Source organism: Pieris napi, chromosome 20 (assembly GCF_905475465.1).
Source record: "Pieris napi chromosome 20, ilPieNapi1.2, whole genome shotgun sequence".
NCBI classification, from domain to species: domain Eukaryota; kingdom Metazoa; phylum Arthropoda; class Insecta; order Lepidoptera; family Pieridae; genus Pieris; species Pieris napi.
Genome location: NC_062253.1, coordinates 1,204,088 through 1,223,680, shown reverse-complemented (window position 1 = coordinate 1,223,680; position 19,593 = coordinate 1,204,088). Strand labels below are relative to the sequence as shown.

The following is a 19,593-nucleotide window of genomic DNA, read 5'->3' as shown; positions in this document are numbered from 1 at the left end:
AATTTAACAGTATTTGATATTTGTATGCTTTAACTTTTATCTGTATTATATTTATTGGTATTTTTAGCTGTGGCAGTTCACAATATTAATTGTTAATGGAGCAATACCTCACAGAATAAGTTGACTCAACAGCAATTACCAAAAAGAAGTCATATAATTATTCTTGTACAATTCATATATAAATGATAAATTTAATTTGGCATTAACTCTGGTTACTATTTATTTATGGTTGGTCATAGGTTCTTTTGTAACATAACTTATGTTACACTATGCATATTTGTATATAACTAATATATCATGTACTTTGTCAACAAGTTCTTCCTGACATGCCTTCATAGTTTAAAATGTAGGTAGAAAAGGAAATTTTGAAAATACTCTTATTTTGAATACTTGCAACATAGAATATTTTTATCACTAAGCAAAGTAACTCTGTTCTGTAGACAAAAGCTGTTTAAAAATATCCTTAATGGCTTGTTTTGGCCAACACAGCTTCAACGCAACCTTTATTTTTGTGAACAAATAAAAACATAATAATATAACAATATTTTATTTACCTTTTAATAAATCTTTTTTTTTGATAGCTTAAAAATAAACTATCATTAGAAAATCTGACTTTTAAGTCTTAAAATAGGCTCAAGGCATCAAATAACCTCTGTAATATGTAAAACAATATTTGTTTGAAAAGTTAATTTAACTAATTAGTTTAATAAATAATTTTAATTTATATTATGAAGTAAAATAAACGTTTTTCAAGTACTCCTGTTTGACATGATCTCTCTCTGTGAGGTCAGGAAGGTAAGGAGTTAGGCCCTTTGCTCTGCGATCTTTGGATACTTTACCCTAAAATAAATTAATAATTTAAAGAACGAAAAATTCTATGGGTTAATTTATAATACAGTTTGAACTAAATAACACTATTCATAGAAACTAAAATAAACTTACCCAAAACTTCTTACATGTATTGTAGTTATCAAAATATAATTCACACTTCTCTGCATCAAATCCATTTTTATCCAAACACCTGTAGGAAGCTTCTTGTTCCTGAAATTTAAATGTTATGCAATTAAAAAAAAGGCCTGCTTTAAATTGGCTTTAATTTAGATTATTACCTTTAGACAAGGGTTATTGCGCTCAGCATCAGGATTTTTTAAAGAGGGCATAATTCTTATTTTTGTTGTATATTTTATAAGCAGAAATTATTGATTAATAATTGATTTGGGGTAATCAGAGCAAATCCATGCTATTTACAGTATTGTTTTTGTAATTTTTGCCAGTATTTTGACATTGACAAATTTTAGTTTATAATTTATATGTTTAAAACTGACAGTAACCCTGGAATGTCACATGATGATAATATGTATTAATATTATAGTAGACTGTTAAGTGTTAATGCCTAAGTTATTAGTTAACGCACTTTTTTTATAAAAAACAATGATGATCAAAACTTAGATTGAATATGAAGTTATTTTAACTGTACTTGAAAAACAGAGTTCAGACTCCTTAATAACAAAATACTATGCTGCGTACATTGAAACGACGCTAGTTTTCGTTGTAAGTTTTTCTTAGTGTATTTTAACCAATCAAAAAAGCTATTGCTTAGGCAAACGTTGTTATTATTGGTAGATTATTACTAATGCTCTAAATATTCTGTAATAAGAAGTCTACTTTTAATTTAGAATATTTTTCGACGCGAGTGTTGGTGTTAAAATCTCGTTTCATAGTTTTTTTTAAACTTTACAATGTTTATTCTTGTATTAAGTGCTTAAATATTTTGATGGAACTTTATTGTAAGTGTAAGTGTTAAATGCTTTCGAAATGTCGAAGAATAAGATCGCCGCTCGTATTGACAGTCAAAGTGTGGAAGTAAAGACTAAGGTATTCAAATTTCTAATTTCTTTTACCATAAAACGGCGTTAAGAGTGGGTGAAATTGTTTGTTTAAGATAAAGCATTATATGGTGTCTGTTTACCAACTTTAGGTGGACATGCTTGATGAAATAATTGCCCTTGATGAAACAATGATTCTTGATTATCTCTACTGTTAACGAACACATACGTTCATACTTTAAGGCTTAATTTTTGTTAGTTAAACATTGACTTTAGATCTCCGAGATAAGTTTATACTCAACTATTTTTCTAGCATTCACAGTACTTGGGAGAAATACATCTATATTTTTTCTAAATCATAATAAAGTAAGGATAGAAGAGAATAAAAGTCTATGTGCCACTGTGAATGCCTTTTCTTTCACAGTCTTAATTTTCTCTTACATAAATAAATAAAATTAATTTTAATCTCCTGTGTCATAAATTTTATTTTATTTTCATAAAGATTATTATTACAATTTTAGTAAATAGTAATAATTCTATATAGGCTTTAGGTTTATCCTGTATAGAACTATATTTTCAATATAAATTCTATTGTTACAGTTTGATGCAGAATTCAGACGTTTCTCCTTAAACAAATCAGAAAAACTGAAATATGAGGATTTTAAAGCATTAATAGAGAAATTACATGGACTTCATGATGTGACCTTTTTAATAAGTTATACCGATCCTCGGGATGGTGACCTTCTACCAATCAATAATGATGATAATTTGGCTCGGGCGTTACTTACAGCAAGGCCATTGTTAAGGGTTATAATTCAAAGGAAAGGTATGTATTTTACTTATAGACAGAATAGTATATTATTCAAGCTGCCAGCTTGACAGGAGGCTAACTACCTTAGGGTAGTACCTTGCTTAAAACAGTAACAAAAAATACAGGAAGCCACTTACCCCTAGGATGGTTGGATGGTACTTTCAACTTCTGTTAAATATGTATATTGATTTTCAATCATTACGGACACTAAAAAGTATTATATCAGAACTTAAGTAGTACACAATTGAGAACCTTAATTGATTTAATGATTGCTTCTTGTAACCTGCATACAAACGTCTTAGCCTACTTATTTATTGAATTATCATTATTTGCCTTTGAAGTTAAGTAGAGTTGTAATATATATAATACTGGTATCTTAATTAAATTCTAATTCTAGGACACATTTTTTTATTTAGATATTTTTAATTTATTATTTACATTTGGAAAACTTTGTACATAGATAATTGTAAATCAAGTCATTGGTTAACTAATTTGGTAGTTTTGTTATTCTGTCATACTCTTAAATGTTGCATGTAAGAATTGTTACCTTCAAATATATTTATTAAATAAAATCCTTTAATAAGGATATAATCAAAATGACATTTCAAAACTAAAACTACTATTCAAATTTTTCGATAATTTCCTGGCTTAACACAGCTTCAGGAACAATAACAGTAATTTAAAGGTAGCTTGTTAGTGTAAGAAAGTCTGGCTGAGATAAGGAACAACTATGTGCGACTTATAACTCCCATTTGTCAAAATCCAATACATAGATGACATACAAGAGTGACATTTAGCGCCTCTTATAAATTATTGTCAAAACATTAAATCTATAAGCAACTTTGCCTTATAAGTGAAAGTTTGTAAATAACATATCTTTAAAAATCCATAATATTTAAAAGATTTATTGAATAATTAAATAAATTTAGAATTACAATCCTATGTTTGATGACCTTAGCTAGTTTTATTCCATTCAATTTTCGAGTCATTCTATTCCGTCATGGTTCGCTAATCCCAAACCTACTAATTGTGAGAGTACTTATACAATATATCCCAACTAACTGTACATAAACAGTTGTAGGTAAAATGGTTCATATTTGTATATTGTTTTTATCCTTAACCACCGATTTCTCTGAAATATATTAGATTTGACCACTTAAATTGAAAAGTCTTAGTATTTCTATCTAAAAACACTTATCATCTTTGTATTTTTTTTGAAGTGAAACTTCTTTATCGGGGTTGGAAAAAAATTTAGTGTAACATTTTTCGGTTACGCGTCACATTTGACCGTTACGCGCGTCTTTTTCTTGTCCGTACCACGGTTGATTCGAAGAGATTCTAAACCATTAATAACAAATTTGTTAGAATCTATCTAGTATCACATACTAAAAATACTATTACAATTTATGAAATTCTGTAATAATCTTAGTGGTAATAAGGTAAAATGAAATAATTGTATTATTTGTATTCAAGTCTGTGATATTAAAAGCCTTTTGTTAAACTTTATCTAATTTAACTTTATTTAACCAATTTCTGTAAAGTCAGTTGCATATAGATAATTTTTCGAAAAATAAGGTCATAAAGAAGTTTCACTTCGAACGTGTGTACACTAGTACACGCACATTTTTTTTTATTTAAAAGTACGGAAAACGCCTAAAAACCTCTAAAGAGATTAAACTAGGTGCCTTAAGGGCTACACAGAACAAATTTCTAATTCCTTATAAACTAAAGAGTAAAAAAAATACAAAATACGAAACATTACAACAATGAGGGATAAAAATACCATATATACATACGTAATATTACACTTATCATAAATTTATGGAGCTAAGCAATCACATTCTTAGCTCCATAAATTTGTAGGCTTAGGCTTATTAGGCTGGCCAAAATATTTCGTTAGCCTAGAAATTTTCTGATCACAGTTCACAATTACACGTATTTTATATGCAAGGTCTAAATCATTCCTTCCTTTATATTCCATTTAAACAAATAATTTTTAGGGTCTGTATCAAAAGGCCTTTAAATAATTAAAAAAGGCACAAATTGAGGTCCACCTTCCGTGTAATATTTTGTTGGCAGCTGATAGCTGGCACGACCCTTCCGACCTTTTTAGTTATATTCTACATTGTCTTTGTATATATATAAAAAGTAAAAGTAGCAATTTGAGCAGGGTTGGCCTAATGGCTACAGCGTGCGACTATGAGACGACTCTGAGGTCGTAGGTTCCGGCTGTGAACCAATGGAGTTTCATTCTATGTGCGCATTTAACGTTCGCTCGAACTGTGAAGGAAAGCATCGTGAGGAAACAGGCTTGCCTTACACCCAAAATGTCGACATGAGTCAGGCACAGGAGGCTTATCTTGTGTATTTAAATGAAAAATGATCATGAAACAAATACATAAATCTGAGGCACAGATCTAAAAAGGTTGTGTCGCTGATTTTTGTTTTATTATTTGACAAGTTACATTAGAAAAAAACAAGATTAATTTGTCGAGAGCTATGTATCCTAACTTTACTTAAATTGCATATATATATTTTAGTTAATAAGTAAAAGCGTAAATAAAATGTAAGCAATCATCGCACACTTGAAGCCAAAATGAGCCCTTTAGTTTTTACCACACTCATAAATTGTAATTTAACATTCTCGGGCCAATAACATAAGTGTCACTTAGATTTACGAACTCTTCAATAAGGCAAGTTAAGGCCGATTTACATTATCTTAGTGTTTAGGAGAGTGCTTTAGGATAGTACTTTAGTAGAAACATGTAAACGCTACTTGCTTTAGTAAACGCTACGCTAAAGAACTTGCCTTTCAATTTGTACTAAAGCACTCTCCTAAACACTAAGATAATGTAAATCGGCCCTTAGATTTGTTAATCCAGCGTCGCAACCCCACTACCCCTAATGTTATAAGCTATAAGCTCATGTTTTAAACAATTATAGCTAGTTGTTATCCAGCTTCAAAAAAAGTGTTTAATTTAACATATCTGCAACAACCGTCACCGAACTTAACTTATTTAATTTTTGCCTAAAGATTTAATAAATTATTCTAACAGATTTTTATATAACTTCTGTAAATGTTTGCTGTCTTATTAATGCATAATTTTCCTCCATCGATTCTCTCTAATCTCATTTGCCGCATTCATTAATGAAATGACGTATAGCGTGTTCATCATTGATCAGTTATGGCGACGAATTAACATAGAATGCGACACACCTATGGGCTTATGGTATCGTTATCTACATGTCAAACAGGTTCTACAGATTAACTAGTCATATTTTTTTAATTATAAAATTATCGTAATTCAATAAAAGACAATAATAAAAAAGGACACATTCCTTTTTTATTATTGTCCCTTTAAATGTTTACATGTGTTTTAATTGCTTTGTTCCATTAGTTTTGTTTAAATAACTAAATGTCATGTATTTCTGCACTTCTTGCGCATACCCATAACTTAATTTTTTTCTCTAATTGATTACCTAAGAGATCGCTCAAAAGCGATAAGGCCGCCAGTTGTCCTCTTTTTTATTGAATTATTTTAATAGTATAGTACAACCCGTATTGCCCCGTAAATTTCCCTATTATTAATTCTGTTGAGGCTTAGAAGTCGCTTTGTCACTAGCAGGTTTGCTGCTAGCAGTGCGCCATTTTGGAGTTTTGTGAATGTTTGGCGAATCCAGCATTTGCACTTGCGAGAAGGGCAAGGGAAGGGCCGTTTTGGGCCAGCCGGATCCTCTTGCAAGCTCGGTGGCAGCATCATTGCCGAGCGATCCACTAGAGTAACCCTGTTTGTCAGGGTTATTGCCTCCAGTGCATGGGGACATTTCTGTATTAGTTCGTTTTTCGTCTTGTTTCCTAACGCCATCAGCACAGACGCATTGTTAGATACGAATTTAATACTGAAATTATTATTTCCTAACCTACGGCTCTGGCTGCTTCGGTTAGCGACACATTCACATTGAAAAGTTGCAATAGCAATCACGACTTCAAAATTGAGATTTTGTAGTACGTAAATGTTTTTGATATTAGCGCTACAGACAATAGACATTGTAAAACATTGTAATAGGGGTGTCGTCAATTCTGGGAATCTATAAGAAAATTTGACTATCAAAATAGTCTTTGGTGATAAATATTACGCTTTTAACCTGGAAGGTTGGAAGATATAAACCATCAATCATATAAGCCACCCAGGATCTGATGTCTGGAGTCACTCATTTCCAGGTGTTTAATGTATTTTAACAGATTTATTAAATGTACTACCGTAAACACTTGTTTATGCAAATATATTCCAGCCACCGGCGGGCGCATAGATTATGATTACTGTTATGTTAGTAATTATAACATCATACATGATTTTAGTAATCAGTATTGTGCTTTCAACTTTCGTTCTATGAATATCGACTATCTTTGGTTATAAAGTGCGAACAAAAAGACAGCGCCAATTCACGCTTTATTATCACACTCTCTTATTGAAGAAAATTCAATTAAGGGGTTAGAATGACAGACGAAAGATACGTGCGTTTTATTGTGATTGGATAAACGGAACATATAGTGTCAAGTGTCATCGTGTTGACAAATGACAATCAAAGTGAACGCGCCATTTGTTTTTCATTCTCACTATTGTGTCGTGCGTCTCTTAGCTTTAAAATATAATAAACACTCTTTAAATACATAATTTATAGGAAAATAAATTTATAGAAAAGCTATATTTTTAATGGTCTGAATTAAATGCTTTTTTTTTTATATTTATGTATTAAAGAACACCACGTAAAATATATGACAATTACGGTGAATATAATAAATTTCTAAAAAATAAAATATTTTAGTTTTTAGTACATACTAATACTCTAGTTTTTGCGAAAAGAAGACGTCCGTCTTACCGTCGTACCGTCTTACGTACCGCGTGTTGTGTGATAAATATCGAAATTCATTTATATGGAAAATCGATTTGCGATTTAATACTTTAATATCTTTCTAAAGATACTATTAAAATAATTGTTACGAATATTATGGTTTGACTAGGCTACTATCCTTAATAGGGCTTGAACATTCATTAAGTACCTAATACATATAAGGTCAAAGGCATTTATGTACCATATATCCTTACGGCCTTATACACGTACCATAAGCCTAACATAGTTAAAGAATGTTTTGTTACGTGTAAAGTGTCACGAGAGGAAGAAGGACAAAACATTACAAAGGCTTATAGTGTATCAGGGAAGGTTCTAGATCTAAACAGATTTTTCATTTTTGCCGTTCAGTCAATTTCCGAGCGGCTTGATCTCTTCGCGTTGCGTAGAGATGTGGGATCTCTCTGCATCTTCTACTGTATTTACCATGGAGAATGCTCAGATGTTTGTTTTATTAATACCAGCAGCTGAGTTTTAAATAAAATAAAATATATATGTTTATTATGAAACATAAGATACATGTATCACCACGTCATTATATTTGAATTTGTAGGCATCCCTACTCATCGGCAAAGAAGACAGAGGGTGTAGGCCGAAAGAAAAAGCCGGCGTAAAAAACTCTCGATACTCTTTTAAAATAGCAAATCATCAAACAAATTTACTATCGTACGTCGAGGCAGAATACGAAATTCCACCCGTATCACCTCGACATCCGTGTTTCAGCTTTTCTTAAGGCAGTTTTTGCCACCACCATTATCTAGAATTAGCTACCTGAAGTATTTCCAAACCTATTCGACTTAAAATCCTTCAAGAAAACAGCGTACCTTCTTCTTCTTACAAGGTCTTTTCTTTTTCTGCACTCGCGAGCCCTCTGGCATTGAGAATGTCCATATTACTTAACATCAGGTGATGCCGTTAACCCCCTGTTACACTTAAAAAAGAAACTTAATTATCCCAGAACCGTCCTTCTGGTAGGGGAGCCCAAGAGGGGATTTCGGGATTTACTAAAGCGCGGCAGATTAATATATAGGGGGATACCTTGTACCCGGTTAAGTACCTCCACAAAATATGAGGCCCATATATAAGGCCGCGCGTGAAGGAGACAGGATCAGATTAGTAAAAAAAATTGACCATCAGAAATTCCCGAGCGCGTCAGATTAAGGTACCCTACCTTAATTACATCCTAAAAAGTGTATATTCCACTAATCTGACAATTTGAGAGTGACGGAAAAAAAGGGGAGGGCAACAAAGTTGTAAAAAAAAAACGTCATCTCGACATTCTCGAGCGTAGCTAATTTTTTTTTTATTTTGAAGGAAATAATTCAAGAATAATGAAAAATATATAATCTGACGATTTCCGCAAGCCGAAATAACAAAAATTCGTGGATAAAGTTAAATGCGTGCAGCTGCTTGATGCCTACATTTCCTTAAACCGATCGGAATCTACTAAACGGCGTTCTAAATATTTCCCTCAAAATTACATTTCCTGTGAATTTGAACCGATTCGGACCGATAGATTTTGAGAAATTTTGAAAAATCTTAAAAAAATAAGAAATATTTTTTTTTAAAGTGGTTTCTTTATCGATCAACTTCAAAAACTAATCCGCCTTTGAGCTTGAAAAACCACGTCGATCGCCACCACGCCGGTCAAAAGCGGTTGATTCGTTCGAGAGATATCGTGAACGAAAGAAACCCGAAAAAGTGTTTTTACGGGATTACTCCGAAATTTGTGGTTCGATCAATTAAAATTGCAAAATTACTTATGAGGATGATAAAACTGCGTCGAATGCCGCCAACCGCGTGAAAATTGCTTGATCCATTCAAAAGTTATTGCGGTTTGAAAATTCCAAAAATAGTGTTCTATGAAACTTCTATCAGACTTTCAAGCTGGGAGAGCTCAAATGCATAGAAATGTTATTTCTTTGAACTCAGCGAGCTCAAAATATCAATTTTAAGCGCCCAGGAATGGAATTAGCGGGAAGTTGCAGGGATGGCCCTTTAGGTGAACCGTTTTTCTAAAAAAAAATTGTCAGATCAGGCGAATCCCTCTAGATAATCGTCAGATTATGAGACAGTACGTTTAGAACATAAAGATTAACCACATATATCTAAATCTGACGCGCTTGAGTATTTCAAAATTGCGATTTTTTTTTGCAAATTATGAAAATGGCCGTGGGTTTGCGTCCCATCGAAATCGTCAGATTAGTGAATGAGAGCTTTTTTTTGGTGCACTTAACACTCCCTTAGAAAATCTGACGCGCTCGATAATTTTTATTTTTTTTTCATTTTCATCCCTTAAATACAACCACCCGCATCATGCAAACGATCAGATTAACATACGTACATTATTAAAAATACGTAGGGCATTGATGCTATCAATATCTGACGCGCTCGAGGATGTCCACGCAACAGTTTTTTTTTACATATTTAACAATCTATAGCCGCTTCCCCCACCGATGAAAAGGTATATATCATATAACATTTTTTTCTTCTTATTATCTAAGCTTTGCATCCCAATAGGTCTCTACGACGCTCGAGTAAATCCCCATTTAGCATCGTGGGCTCCCCTACCATTCAGAACTAAGTTATAGAGAGCTTTAATTATTTTTCCTAGAAATTTACTTTAATTAATCCAGGAAAGTGTGATCATCGTCGCGTGCGCATCACGGTTGACGTCACACAGATTTTGCGTCATGGATGTAGAGGTTTTGATAGTTGCGTAATCAAGGTTAAATTATAATAATTAAATCATATTTCTATTAAGTGAAAGTAGTTTTTTGTTTATTTTTATGAAATACCCGAATTGCAGTCAGAATGATGGATTCGACAAGTAAAATAACTACTACGTCAAAATTAGTTAATAATAAATTATGTATTAATTTCCAACACAATACATTAGTATTAAGTATTTACAATATTATTAACGTACGTAGTAATAACAATGAAAATTTGATAAATAGTAAATTTAAAAAAAGGTCAAAATCATTTATTTATGTAGGTAACACAATGTACACTTATGAACGTCAAAAAAAATATATGAAATGCTTCTAATTTTACATTTAATGCCAGTTCTCAAATCAAGGGCGTAGAACGGAATAGAAGAACTGGCAATAAACTCTCCGCCACTCTCTTCAATCGCCTAGTTTTTGTTTTACAAAATGTTTGTAAGGAGCTGCAACCATTACACCATGTTCCACATGACATTTTAGGTAATAATAATAAAGATTTTTCCTCTATCAGCAGGAGGCATGGTGAAATAGTCTGTCTGGCACTAGTCCCAGGCCCTTTTATCACTACATAATCGTTAACTTTATAGTAATCCTTTTTACACAGTTTTTCTTTAATACATTTCTTAAATTTATTAAAAGGCAGTGATAAAAGAGCCTCTGGGATTTTATTAAAGAAAAGTATCCGTTTTCCCAAAAAAGAATTACTAACTTTAGATAGTCTAGTACGGGGAAATTGCAGCCTGCGTTTGTTCCGAGTATTATTAGGATAAAAAGAAAAAAATATATAACATAACTAAACTGTTCGAAATTTCTAAAGATTGGACATAAATGGGCTTTATTATTATTATGATACTTAATATGCTGTGCATGCGTATTTTTATAAGGTTGTTTGTAATTGATTAATCAGAACGGACAATTTTCTTTGCAAATAAAACATTTATTAATATAATATATAAAATTCTCGTGTCGCGGTGTTTGTGGTTAAACTCCTCCGAAACGGCTCGACCGATTCTCATGAAATTTTGTGTGCATATTGGGTATATCTGAGAATCGGACAACATCTATTTTCCACCCCTAAATTTTTATTTTATTTTTAGATATTTTTTTCTGTTTTTTTTTTTTTGATACAGCATTAAAAAATACATACAACCCCTAACTTTCACCCCTCTACAATCAACCCCTATTTTTTTATTATAAATAATCATGGCAAAACGACGTTTGCCCGGTCAGCTAGTGTTAGTACAATATTTAGATATCGTGTTAACTGTGAGAGTTAACAAAGATAGTTATCTAGTTCAATGCCTAATTTGGAAGCTGTTAGTCATTGTCAATGGTCTCTGTATGGCATTAATACTTATTTGCTCCAAGAGCAGCGATTCTCAACTCGGGCTGTGTGTTTGAACCCCGATGACATATGCTCAACACTTGTATTAAAGTACACAATGGAAACAACGTACGGTGGCGTCATATATTTTACTTTTTATTTTAAATTTTTTGAAGTGAAACTTCTTTATCGGGGTTGGAAAAAAAATTTGTGTAACATTTTTTCGTTACGCGTCACATTTTTCCGTTACGCGCCATGTTGCTTTTTGAAGTGAAACTTCTTTATCGACGTATGGGAGAAATTTTGTAGCAAATCGTCACGTTTTTCGGTTACGCGCCATGTTGCTTTTTGAAGTCGAACTTCTTTATCGGCGTTAGAATGAATTTTTTATCGACGTATGAGAGAAATTTTGTAGCAAATCGTCACGTTTTTCGGTTACGCGCCATCTTTTTCTTGTCCCTACCACGGTTGATCCGAAGAGATTCGAAGCCATTAATAACAAAAATATATAATAACGATAACAATGATAGTAATAATTCTATTACAATTAATGAAATTCTGTAATAATCTTAGTAGTAATAAGGTAAAATAAAATAATTGTATTTGTATTCATGTCTATGATAATAAAAGCCTTTTGTTAAACTTTATTTAACCAATTTCGTTAAGTTGCATTTAGTAGATCATTTTTCGAAAAATAAGGTCATAAAGAAGTTTCACTTCTTACGTGTGTACACCTAGTACACGCACACATTTTTATTTTTCTCATGTAAATGACATGTATGCTTTTAATTCCAGGTGACAGTCTAGAAGAACTAAATGGCTATGGTACGATGCGACCTAGGAATATAATCTCGTCAATATTGAGTGGAACGCCAGCCAAGAACAAAGGTCTCGCTATATCCAACCCACATGATTTTAGAATGGTGAGCTCTAGTGCATGTAGGCTCGTAGAAATGATGTTTAATCCTGGATGGGAATCACAAATCCACACACACAAACATACTTATACTAACGTTACAGTAATGAACCAATAATGTCGAAAAATATATATATAGGGGCCGTCCATAAAGCACGTCACACGTTAATGGGGAGGGAGGGTATCACCGAAGTGTAACATCGTGTGACAAGGGGCATGGGGGGGTTAATACTTTTGTGACGTCACATATTAAAATTTTAAATACTAAAACGAAAAGTTTGGATGTGAATAAAAAATTTTAAAAATTTACGAACTTGATCTATATTTAATTGATTAAATGAAAATAGCTGTTTTCTCTCGATTATTTTTAAATACATACATAAATTTAAAAAATGTGTGACGTCACATCAGGAGGGGGGGTTATAAAAATGTGACAAACTGTGACAAGGACGGGGGGAGGGGTTCAAAAGTTGTAAAATTCGTGTGACGTACTTTATGGATGATAAGATACTTACTATCGCTACTGTGAACTCAGTCTGCGAACATATAAATATGTCGATAGTGTCGGAGACAGCATTCAGTAGGCGCAACGTCTTTGATAACGGCGATCTGTGCAACAGAATAGTTCTGGCCCTTCTTTATTTATTGTCATAACAAGTGAATGAAGTGTATTGATAATTTTTGTTAATATAATTTTAGTTAATACTCGCGGTAAGAACGCATTCGAGTAGTATGTATTCGTGGATGCGTTCTTCATGAATGCTTTCAGCTGTAGTGCGCTCTAACCCTGATCTCAGTATTTTTCTACTAAGGAGCAGTGTTGGCCTAGCTTTAGCGTGCGAATCTCATCTCTGAAGTTGTAGGTGCGATCCCTGGCTGTGCACCAATGGACTTTCTGTCTATGTGCGCATTTAACATTCGCTCGAAAGGTCTAAACATCGTGAGGAAACCGGCTTGCCTTACACCGAAAAAGTCGACGGTGTGTGTCACAGGAAGCTGATAACCTACTTTCCTATTAGATTTATAAATGATCATGAAAGAGGTACAGAAATCTGAGGCCCAAACCTAAAAAGGATGTAGCGACACATAATTAAAGCCTCAATCAAAAAGTTTCTGTCTGAAGAAAAGTCTGTAAACTAAATTGGGATTTCAATTTAGAAAATATTTTGCTAAGTAAAATAAATGAATGTATTTTTTGTAATTCCAGGTATCAGCAATTATTGATGTAGATATAGTACCAGAAACATGTAGAAGAGTAAAGCTGCTCAAACATGGATCAGACAGACCGCTTGGCTTTTTTATAAGGTAAGCTTTTATCTTGCATCTCTCTCTTCAGTCAGCAGCTCATGTCTGAGCGTCGTGTTATCACGATCGGTTTCTCCAAGTTCTCATCGCCTCTGCGTATTGTATTGTTGTTTGTTGACAACAAAAGAAGCTAAAATAATGTTTACACATTATATAAAAACAAAGTACACATGTCAGAAGTGAAACTTATTTTTAACTATGTATTGTACATAATTATACAAATCTAATACTTTAGATGTCAACTTAGAGGGAGGGAAAAAGGAAGATATGTTAGGAATTTAATGAATTTAATTGTCATTAAAATATTAAAAGTGTCGAAGATTAATACATTTAATTTATTTCTTCTATAATAAAAACACGTGGTATAACAATTCGTCATTTGAGATTTCAAGAAATTATTTTGCATAAAATATAAAATACAAATCTATACTAATATTATAAAGAGGAAAACTTTGTTTGTTTGTTTGTTTGATTGTAATGAATAGGCTCATAAACTACTGGACCGATTTTAAAAATTCTTTCACCATTCGAAAGCTACATTATCCACGAGTAATATAGGCTATATTTAATTTTGAACAAAAATAGGTTCCGTAAGATATTAGGGTTTTTCGGACACAAGGTGTAAAAAATCAACCAAAAAAGTTACTTATTTTGCGTACCCTGCCTAAACTATTAAAGATAGAACCATAAAATGTTCTAAGTAATTGTAGATCTTATAAATATCTACAAAAAAGTCCACGACACACTATACCTATCTATGTCGAGTGAGGCACAATAACCATGTTTCATAAAACGAAGCCATCTGGTGGTGAAACGGAGTTCGCCGAGTTTGCTAGTATTTTATAATTTTATTAATTTCTTTTTACGAAATTTTGATTTTAAATTGATTTTTTTAAACATTATATTAAATTATGTCTTTAACTCTATAAGTTTCTTTTTTGCATATTATCACATGAGCCCAGACACAAATAGTGTCTGCTAATCAAGATGCACATACATAAACACTTTTTTAAACTTACTAATATTTTTCATACTTTTTATGGGAAAACTGAAAAACTCTTTTTTGATGTTCCAGAGACGGAACCTCGGTCCGCGTGACGCCAAATGGCGTGGAACGGTCCCCGGGCATCTTCATCTCCAGACTGGTGCCTGGGGGACTGGCTGAGTCCACGGGTCTGCTGGGAGTCAACGATGAAGTGTTAGAGGTCAACGGAATTGACGTTTCTAATAAGACCTTGGATCAGGTGACTACATTTATGTTACTCAATAAAATTGTATCAATTTAGGTCTAGGACTTTAATTGTATTACACTTAGTACTACACATATAAGCCGAATAATCTAGAAATAAAAATTACAATTAATAAAAGATTGCCTTTCTCAGTACCGTATTTCAAACGAAAATTACCATGGGATATCTTAATCAAAATACCAGTGTTTTTAAAAATAATAATAAAATGTGTAATGATTAAAGAAGAATAGAAAAAAAATTAAATTTCAAGACCAATATGTGAAAATAAAGTTATGCTGTATTAAATAAAGTCCAAGCTGTCTCTTAAGTACTATTTTCTAGAAAGACTAGTTAGTACATTTCAACTGATTTACGTGTTTATAATTAATAAGATTTATTAGTAGTAGTAGTAGTAGGACTCCTTTCTCCGCAATTAGACTCGTAATTGGTCCGTTGTGCGTACATAAGATTTATTATTATTATATAAATATTTATTACACTACAAAAAACAGTTGTTAAGGGACTGGCTTCTGAACACACCTTACACAGAGTTGAAGATGCTACTGAAACCCACACACTCACTCATTCACTCACACGCGTTACGCGCCGCTGCTTAAAATTAGGAGAAGAATTTGTTCTCCAAATTAAAAAAAAAACAAAATTATAATTTAAAAACCGATAAATAATACACTTTTTATTTTATATTATTTATGTCTTTCAGGTGACAGACATGATGGTAGCGAATTCGTCGAATCTAATAATAACGGTTCGTCCAGCGAACCAACGGGCGGGTCTACCGGTCGTCGAAGCCAGTCGCAACTCACAACCTTCGAGCGAGCCTGATGAAGATAGGTAATATAGATTTCAAGAATATTAAACAAAATAACATTTTTTTTTAAATCCCGTTATCACACAATACACATTTCTGTGTCTATTTCATCAAAGGAAAAAAGGAATTTATATATCTGTATTTAAGCCTTTTACGAAACTAGGTATTTGTTATGTTTCATCGAAATCGGTTCAACAGTTTTTGAGATGCTTTCCTTGAGTGGAATAAATAATATTGATTTATTTTTAAATTAACTTCGATATCATAAGGTGCGCGGTGATCAGCCTTGTACCTGTCCAAATTAATGTTTTGTGTTTTCTAATCTTTCAGATTCGACCAAGAAGACCAAGACGAGATAGTAGACCTTACAGCTGTGACCCTGCAGGACCAAGAACACACTTACCAGCCTCTAGGAAAGGACGATGGCCAGATACTTCATCTCTAGTACATACTTCAAAGGTTTCATAATGAAAAGTGAGGGTAGTCCTGCATATACGCTAAAATGAGGGTAGTACTAAATGAGATGAAATTTATAAGGCATAGCAAAGCAATTATATGTAACTTACACAAAACGAAAGTGAACAAATAGTTAGGTAACTTAAGTGATTAGGAAAGCGCCTTATTGTTAACAGATATCGTCCAGGCAACCCTAAGGAAAAATTACTATGGGAAAAGTCTAAGTCACTTCAACTATAAACGAAAGTAAGCTTATGCATGAATCAGAATTACTGTTTTAAAATAATATATATATGGAATAAAAACATAGTTTTGGACGGATAGAATATGGTAAATGTTAAGGTAAAAAGCTTAGAACGAAATCATTAAAGCTAAAGATCAAGTCACATTATACCCTTAAATTGTATAATATAAAGATCAAAGGCAATTTCTGCCGCGAACCACCACCATGTGGAACCAGCTCACTAAAGTATTTCCGAAACAATTCGACTTTTCCAAGGTCCTTTACGAAAAGAGCGTAACAATTCTTAAAAGGCCGGCAGGGCGCTTGCGAGCCTTCTGGCATTGTGTTGCATGAGCGGCGGTATCGCTTAACATTAGGTGAGCCTCCTGCCTGTTTGCCTCCTGTAACAAAAAAGAGATCACCTTATGGTTAATAGTTTTTATTATAAGTAGACCAGTTCGGCACTTTTGCACCATGTTTTACAGTTCCTACTCAAGATTTATTGCATGAAGTAATTGTCATAAAAAATTGTGACTTTAGAAATTCTTTATTACTGTGCTATACCTTATGCCGTATTTTTTGTCGATTTTGATGTGTGACACGTTTTTAGCGTATTTGCACTTCTGCCGAACTTCTATCTGTGACTACATCAATGCCTTAAAAACAGTTAAATATTGGTTTGTGGATGTTTACAATAGTAATACAATGTAATTGTAATCGGTTCAATTACCTAACATTTGGAAATATATTAACTGCATTCAAATCCTAATTTTTTTGGTAACAGAACTTGTATTTGTTATATCATTGTGACCTTGGATTTAAATAAAAATGATAGGTAAATAGTGCTGAAACATTCATAGTGTATCATCATCGCATTTATCATTGGTTATAGCTTTGTTAGAAATAAAGAGTTCCTTTGATGGCCTTAACATATTGATAAAATTGGTCATAATTTGGGAGAATTTAAATAAGGTATTAGTATGTCCTTCATAGACAATAAATTTTATTGATGTCAAGCATTCCATTACTTTGTTAGTTTTCCAGCATTCCATCTGTTCTTACTCTGTGATTCAGAATCGGTACTTAGAGCCAATTATGACTTGTCAAATCAGATACATTTTTGACTTAAGGGTCATACTTAGCTCTAAGGACCGACTCGAAAGGACACTTAGAAACGTATTGTACTTAAGTATTGTATTATACAGACAATGATGCTTTAGACTAAGACTTCACTTCCTATGGAAGGTGCTAACGTTCATGTTTTCGAGTTTAAAATTATAAAAAAGTAAGAATTTATAGTATTCGTTAATTTATTAATCATGTTAGTTTTGCGAATTTGTTGATAACATTCCATTTAAGGTTAGTAGTGCCTTGAATCTCTTTACTGTTGCCAATCGATTTGCTCGAAATGTTTCGTCATTGTTGAAGACAGTGTATAGTTTGTGGCCTAATATTGTGCCTTGTGAGACTCCTTAGCAATAATTTATATGAAACATTTTTACAACTATATATCACATATTCTTAGTTGTTTATACAAATTTAGATGTAAGAGGATTTTAATCACGTTATCCAAATATTAGCGTGAACTGGAAGGGTTTACGAGAATTTGTCAATGATGCTTTTATATTTAGTTACTCTTGTCGTTTTACTTTAGTTTAGATCAAAGCATTTTAGTTTAGAGCTTATTTTAGTTATCACTATATACTCCTAAGAATTTAAGGGTAACGCCACATATCAGTAAGAATCGGAAAAGCAATTGTTCAAGTACTTACGTCAATTAAAGTGCCTGATTCTCGTACTTTAGCAGACACGAAAATGTCAAATTAGATCTTTACGATTTAGATGTTGACGCTTACATTTACGTGAATAAATAAAAGTTAAATAAGGAGAATCGATGAATACATTCCATAAACGTTTCGTTATAAAAACGCACAGTTTTCAGAAACATGTGCGAAGTTTTTGTATTCGTGATTTTGTAATTTTGTAGGTTTTTTTTTTCAAGTATTGTTTATAAGTATTAGATTCATTACTATCACTGCTGTGTTAAGGGGCTACAATTATTTTAATATTTACCGACATTATAATAATTTTGTAAGAGTAGTAAGATCGCGTTTATAAGACTTAAAAATTGTTTAACGCACGTTTAGCTTTTATTAGCTAAGAGAAGAGAAGATGCGATGTGGCAGTTAAAAAGGATTTCACTTTCAGCACCGCTAATCTATAACTTGATAGCTATATGCTAGAAGAAATCGACTTAAAGAAACCGAGGTTATCAATTCGTGATATTTTTTGCAATTTCGATGTAAAACTTTCTATATATCGTCGCTGGTATCACGACCTTGGCATACAAAAATTCAACATTGAAGTCCGTCTATTAAAAATTAAAGCTATTTTTGCTGGAAATAAATATACAAACAATAACAACTTATAAATATATAGTAAAGAAAAATATAAAAAGTGCTGATATAGGAATTGCGTTTTGGTGGGTCAAGGATCAAAGATGATGTTCGTGTATCTTAAAGAAAATCTTAAAATAGCTGTAGCCCTTAAATTATTCATTTATTGTCTTCTAAATATCCATGAAATCTGGAGAAAACATCACGCATTTATGCTAATTAAATCAGTATTTATTGTATTATCTGGATGTACTTAAAATTGAAATTTTACAGTGGTTTTTAATTGGCTCAATATATTGGTCAAAATATAAGGATGAATTATATTGTTTACTAGATATATTTACACCTTAATTTACTTGCGTTGTATGTAATTAAATATTCTTATTGAAACTGGTTTTTAATTTCAACTGTTACTTACTGTTGCTTAGTACTCGTGTGGAAAAAAGCGCAGCTAAACCAAATTTATAAATCTTACAAACGGCGGAAGTTTTAGTTAACAAACTATAAAATATGGGTGTTCAAGGAGAACCTGTACAGTTACTGACCAGTTAGCTGTCTCAAACAAGCCAACAGAAGTAAAAATAGACGAAGTTATTAGCGATTATACTGTAATAGAATTTGGTGTACCGCAAGGAGCG

General features: G+C 32.5%; 2 protein-coding genes across 2 annotated transcripts; one reads left to right on the top strand and one right to left on the bottom strand.

The window, feature by feature from the left end:
• Window positions 1–531: 531 nt before the first annotated feature.
• Window positions 532–1,292, bottom strand: LOC125059636 (coiled-coil-helix-coiled-coil-helix domain-containing protein 7). The gene is made up of 3 exons (XM_047664144.1): window positions 1,110–1,292; window positions 943–1,041; window positions 532–840 (listed from the first exon to the last, which is right to left on the bottom strand). The coding sequence occupies exons 1-3, from the start codon at window positions 1,158–1,160 to the stop codon at window positions 727–729; spliced, it is 264 nt and encodes an 87-aa protein (XP_047520100.1). The 5' UTR covers window positions 1,161–1,292; the 3' UTR covers window positions 532–726.
• Window positions 1,293–1,658: 366 nt separating this feature from the next.
• LOC125059635 (partitioning defective protein 6) lies at window positions 1,659–19,345 on the top strand. The gene is made up of 7 exons (XM_047664142.1): window positions 1,659–1,875; window positions 2,427–2,652; window positions 12,397–12,524; window positions 13,725–13,822; window positions 14,898–15,066; window positions 15,773–15,903; window positions 16,211–19,345. The coding sequence occupies exons 1-7, from the start codon at window positions 1,816–1,818 to the stop codon at window positions 16,323–16,325; spliced, it is 927 nt and encodes a 308-aa protein (XP_047520098.1). The 5' UTR covers window positions 1,659–1,815; the 3' UTR covers window positions 16,326–19,345.
• The last annotated feature ends 248 nt before the right edge of the window (window positions 19,346–19,593 follow it).

Excerpts from the sequence above, each read along its gene's own strand:
- LOC125059636 (XM_047664144.1), bottom strand. The coding sequence starts at position 1,160 with ATGCCCTCTTTAAAAAATCCTGATGCTGAGCGCAATAACCCTTGTCTA. Across the intron at positions 1,042-1,109 it reads GCAATAACCCTTGTCTAAAG|GAACAAGAAGCTTCCTACAG; the intron begins GTAATAATCTAA and ends TTTAAATTTCAG. Across the intron at positions 841-942 it reads ATACATGTAAGAAGTTTTGG|GGTAAAGTATCCAAAGATCG; the intron begins GTAAGTTTATTT and ends AATTTATTTTAG.
- LOC125059635 (XM_047664142.1), top strand. The coding sequence starts at position 1,816 with ATGTCGAAGAATAAGATCGCCGCTCGTATTGACAGTCAAAGTGTGGAA. Across the intron at positions 1,876-2,426 it reads GTGTGGAAGTAAAGACTAAG|TTTGATGCAGAATTCAGACG; the intron begins GTATTCAAATTT and ends CTATTGTTACAG. Across the intron at positions 15,067-15,772 it reads CTAATAAGACCTTGGATCAG|GTGACAGACATGATGGTAGC; the intron begins GTGACTACATTT and ends TATGTCTTTCAG.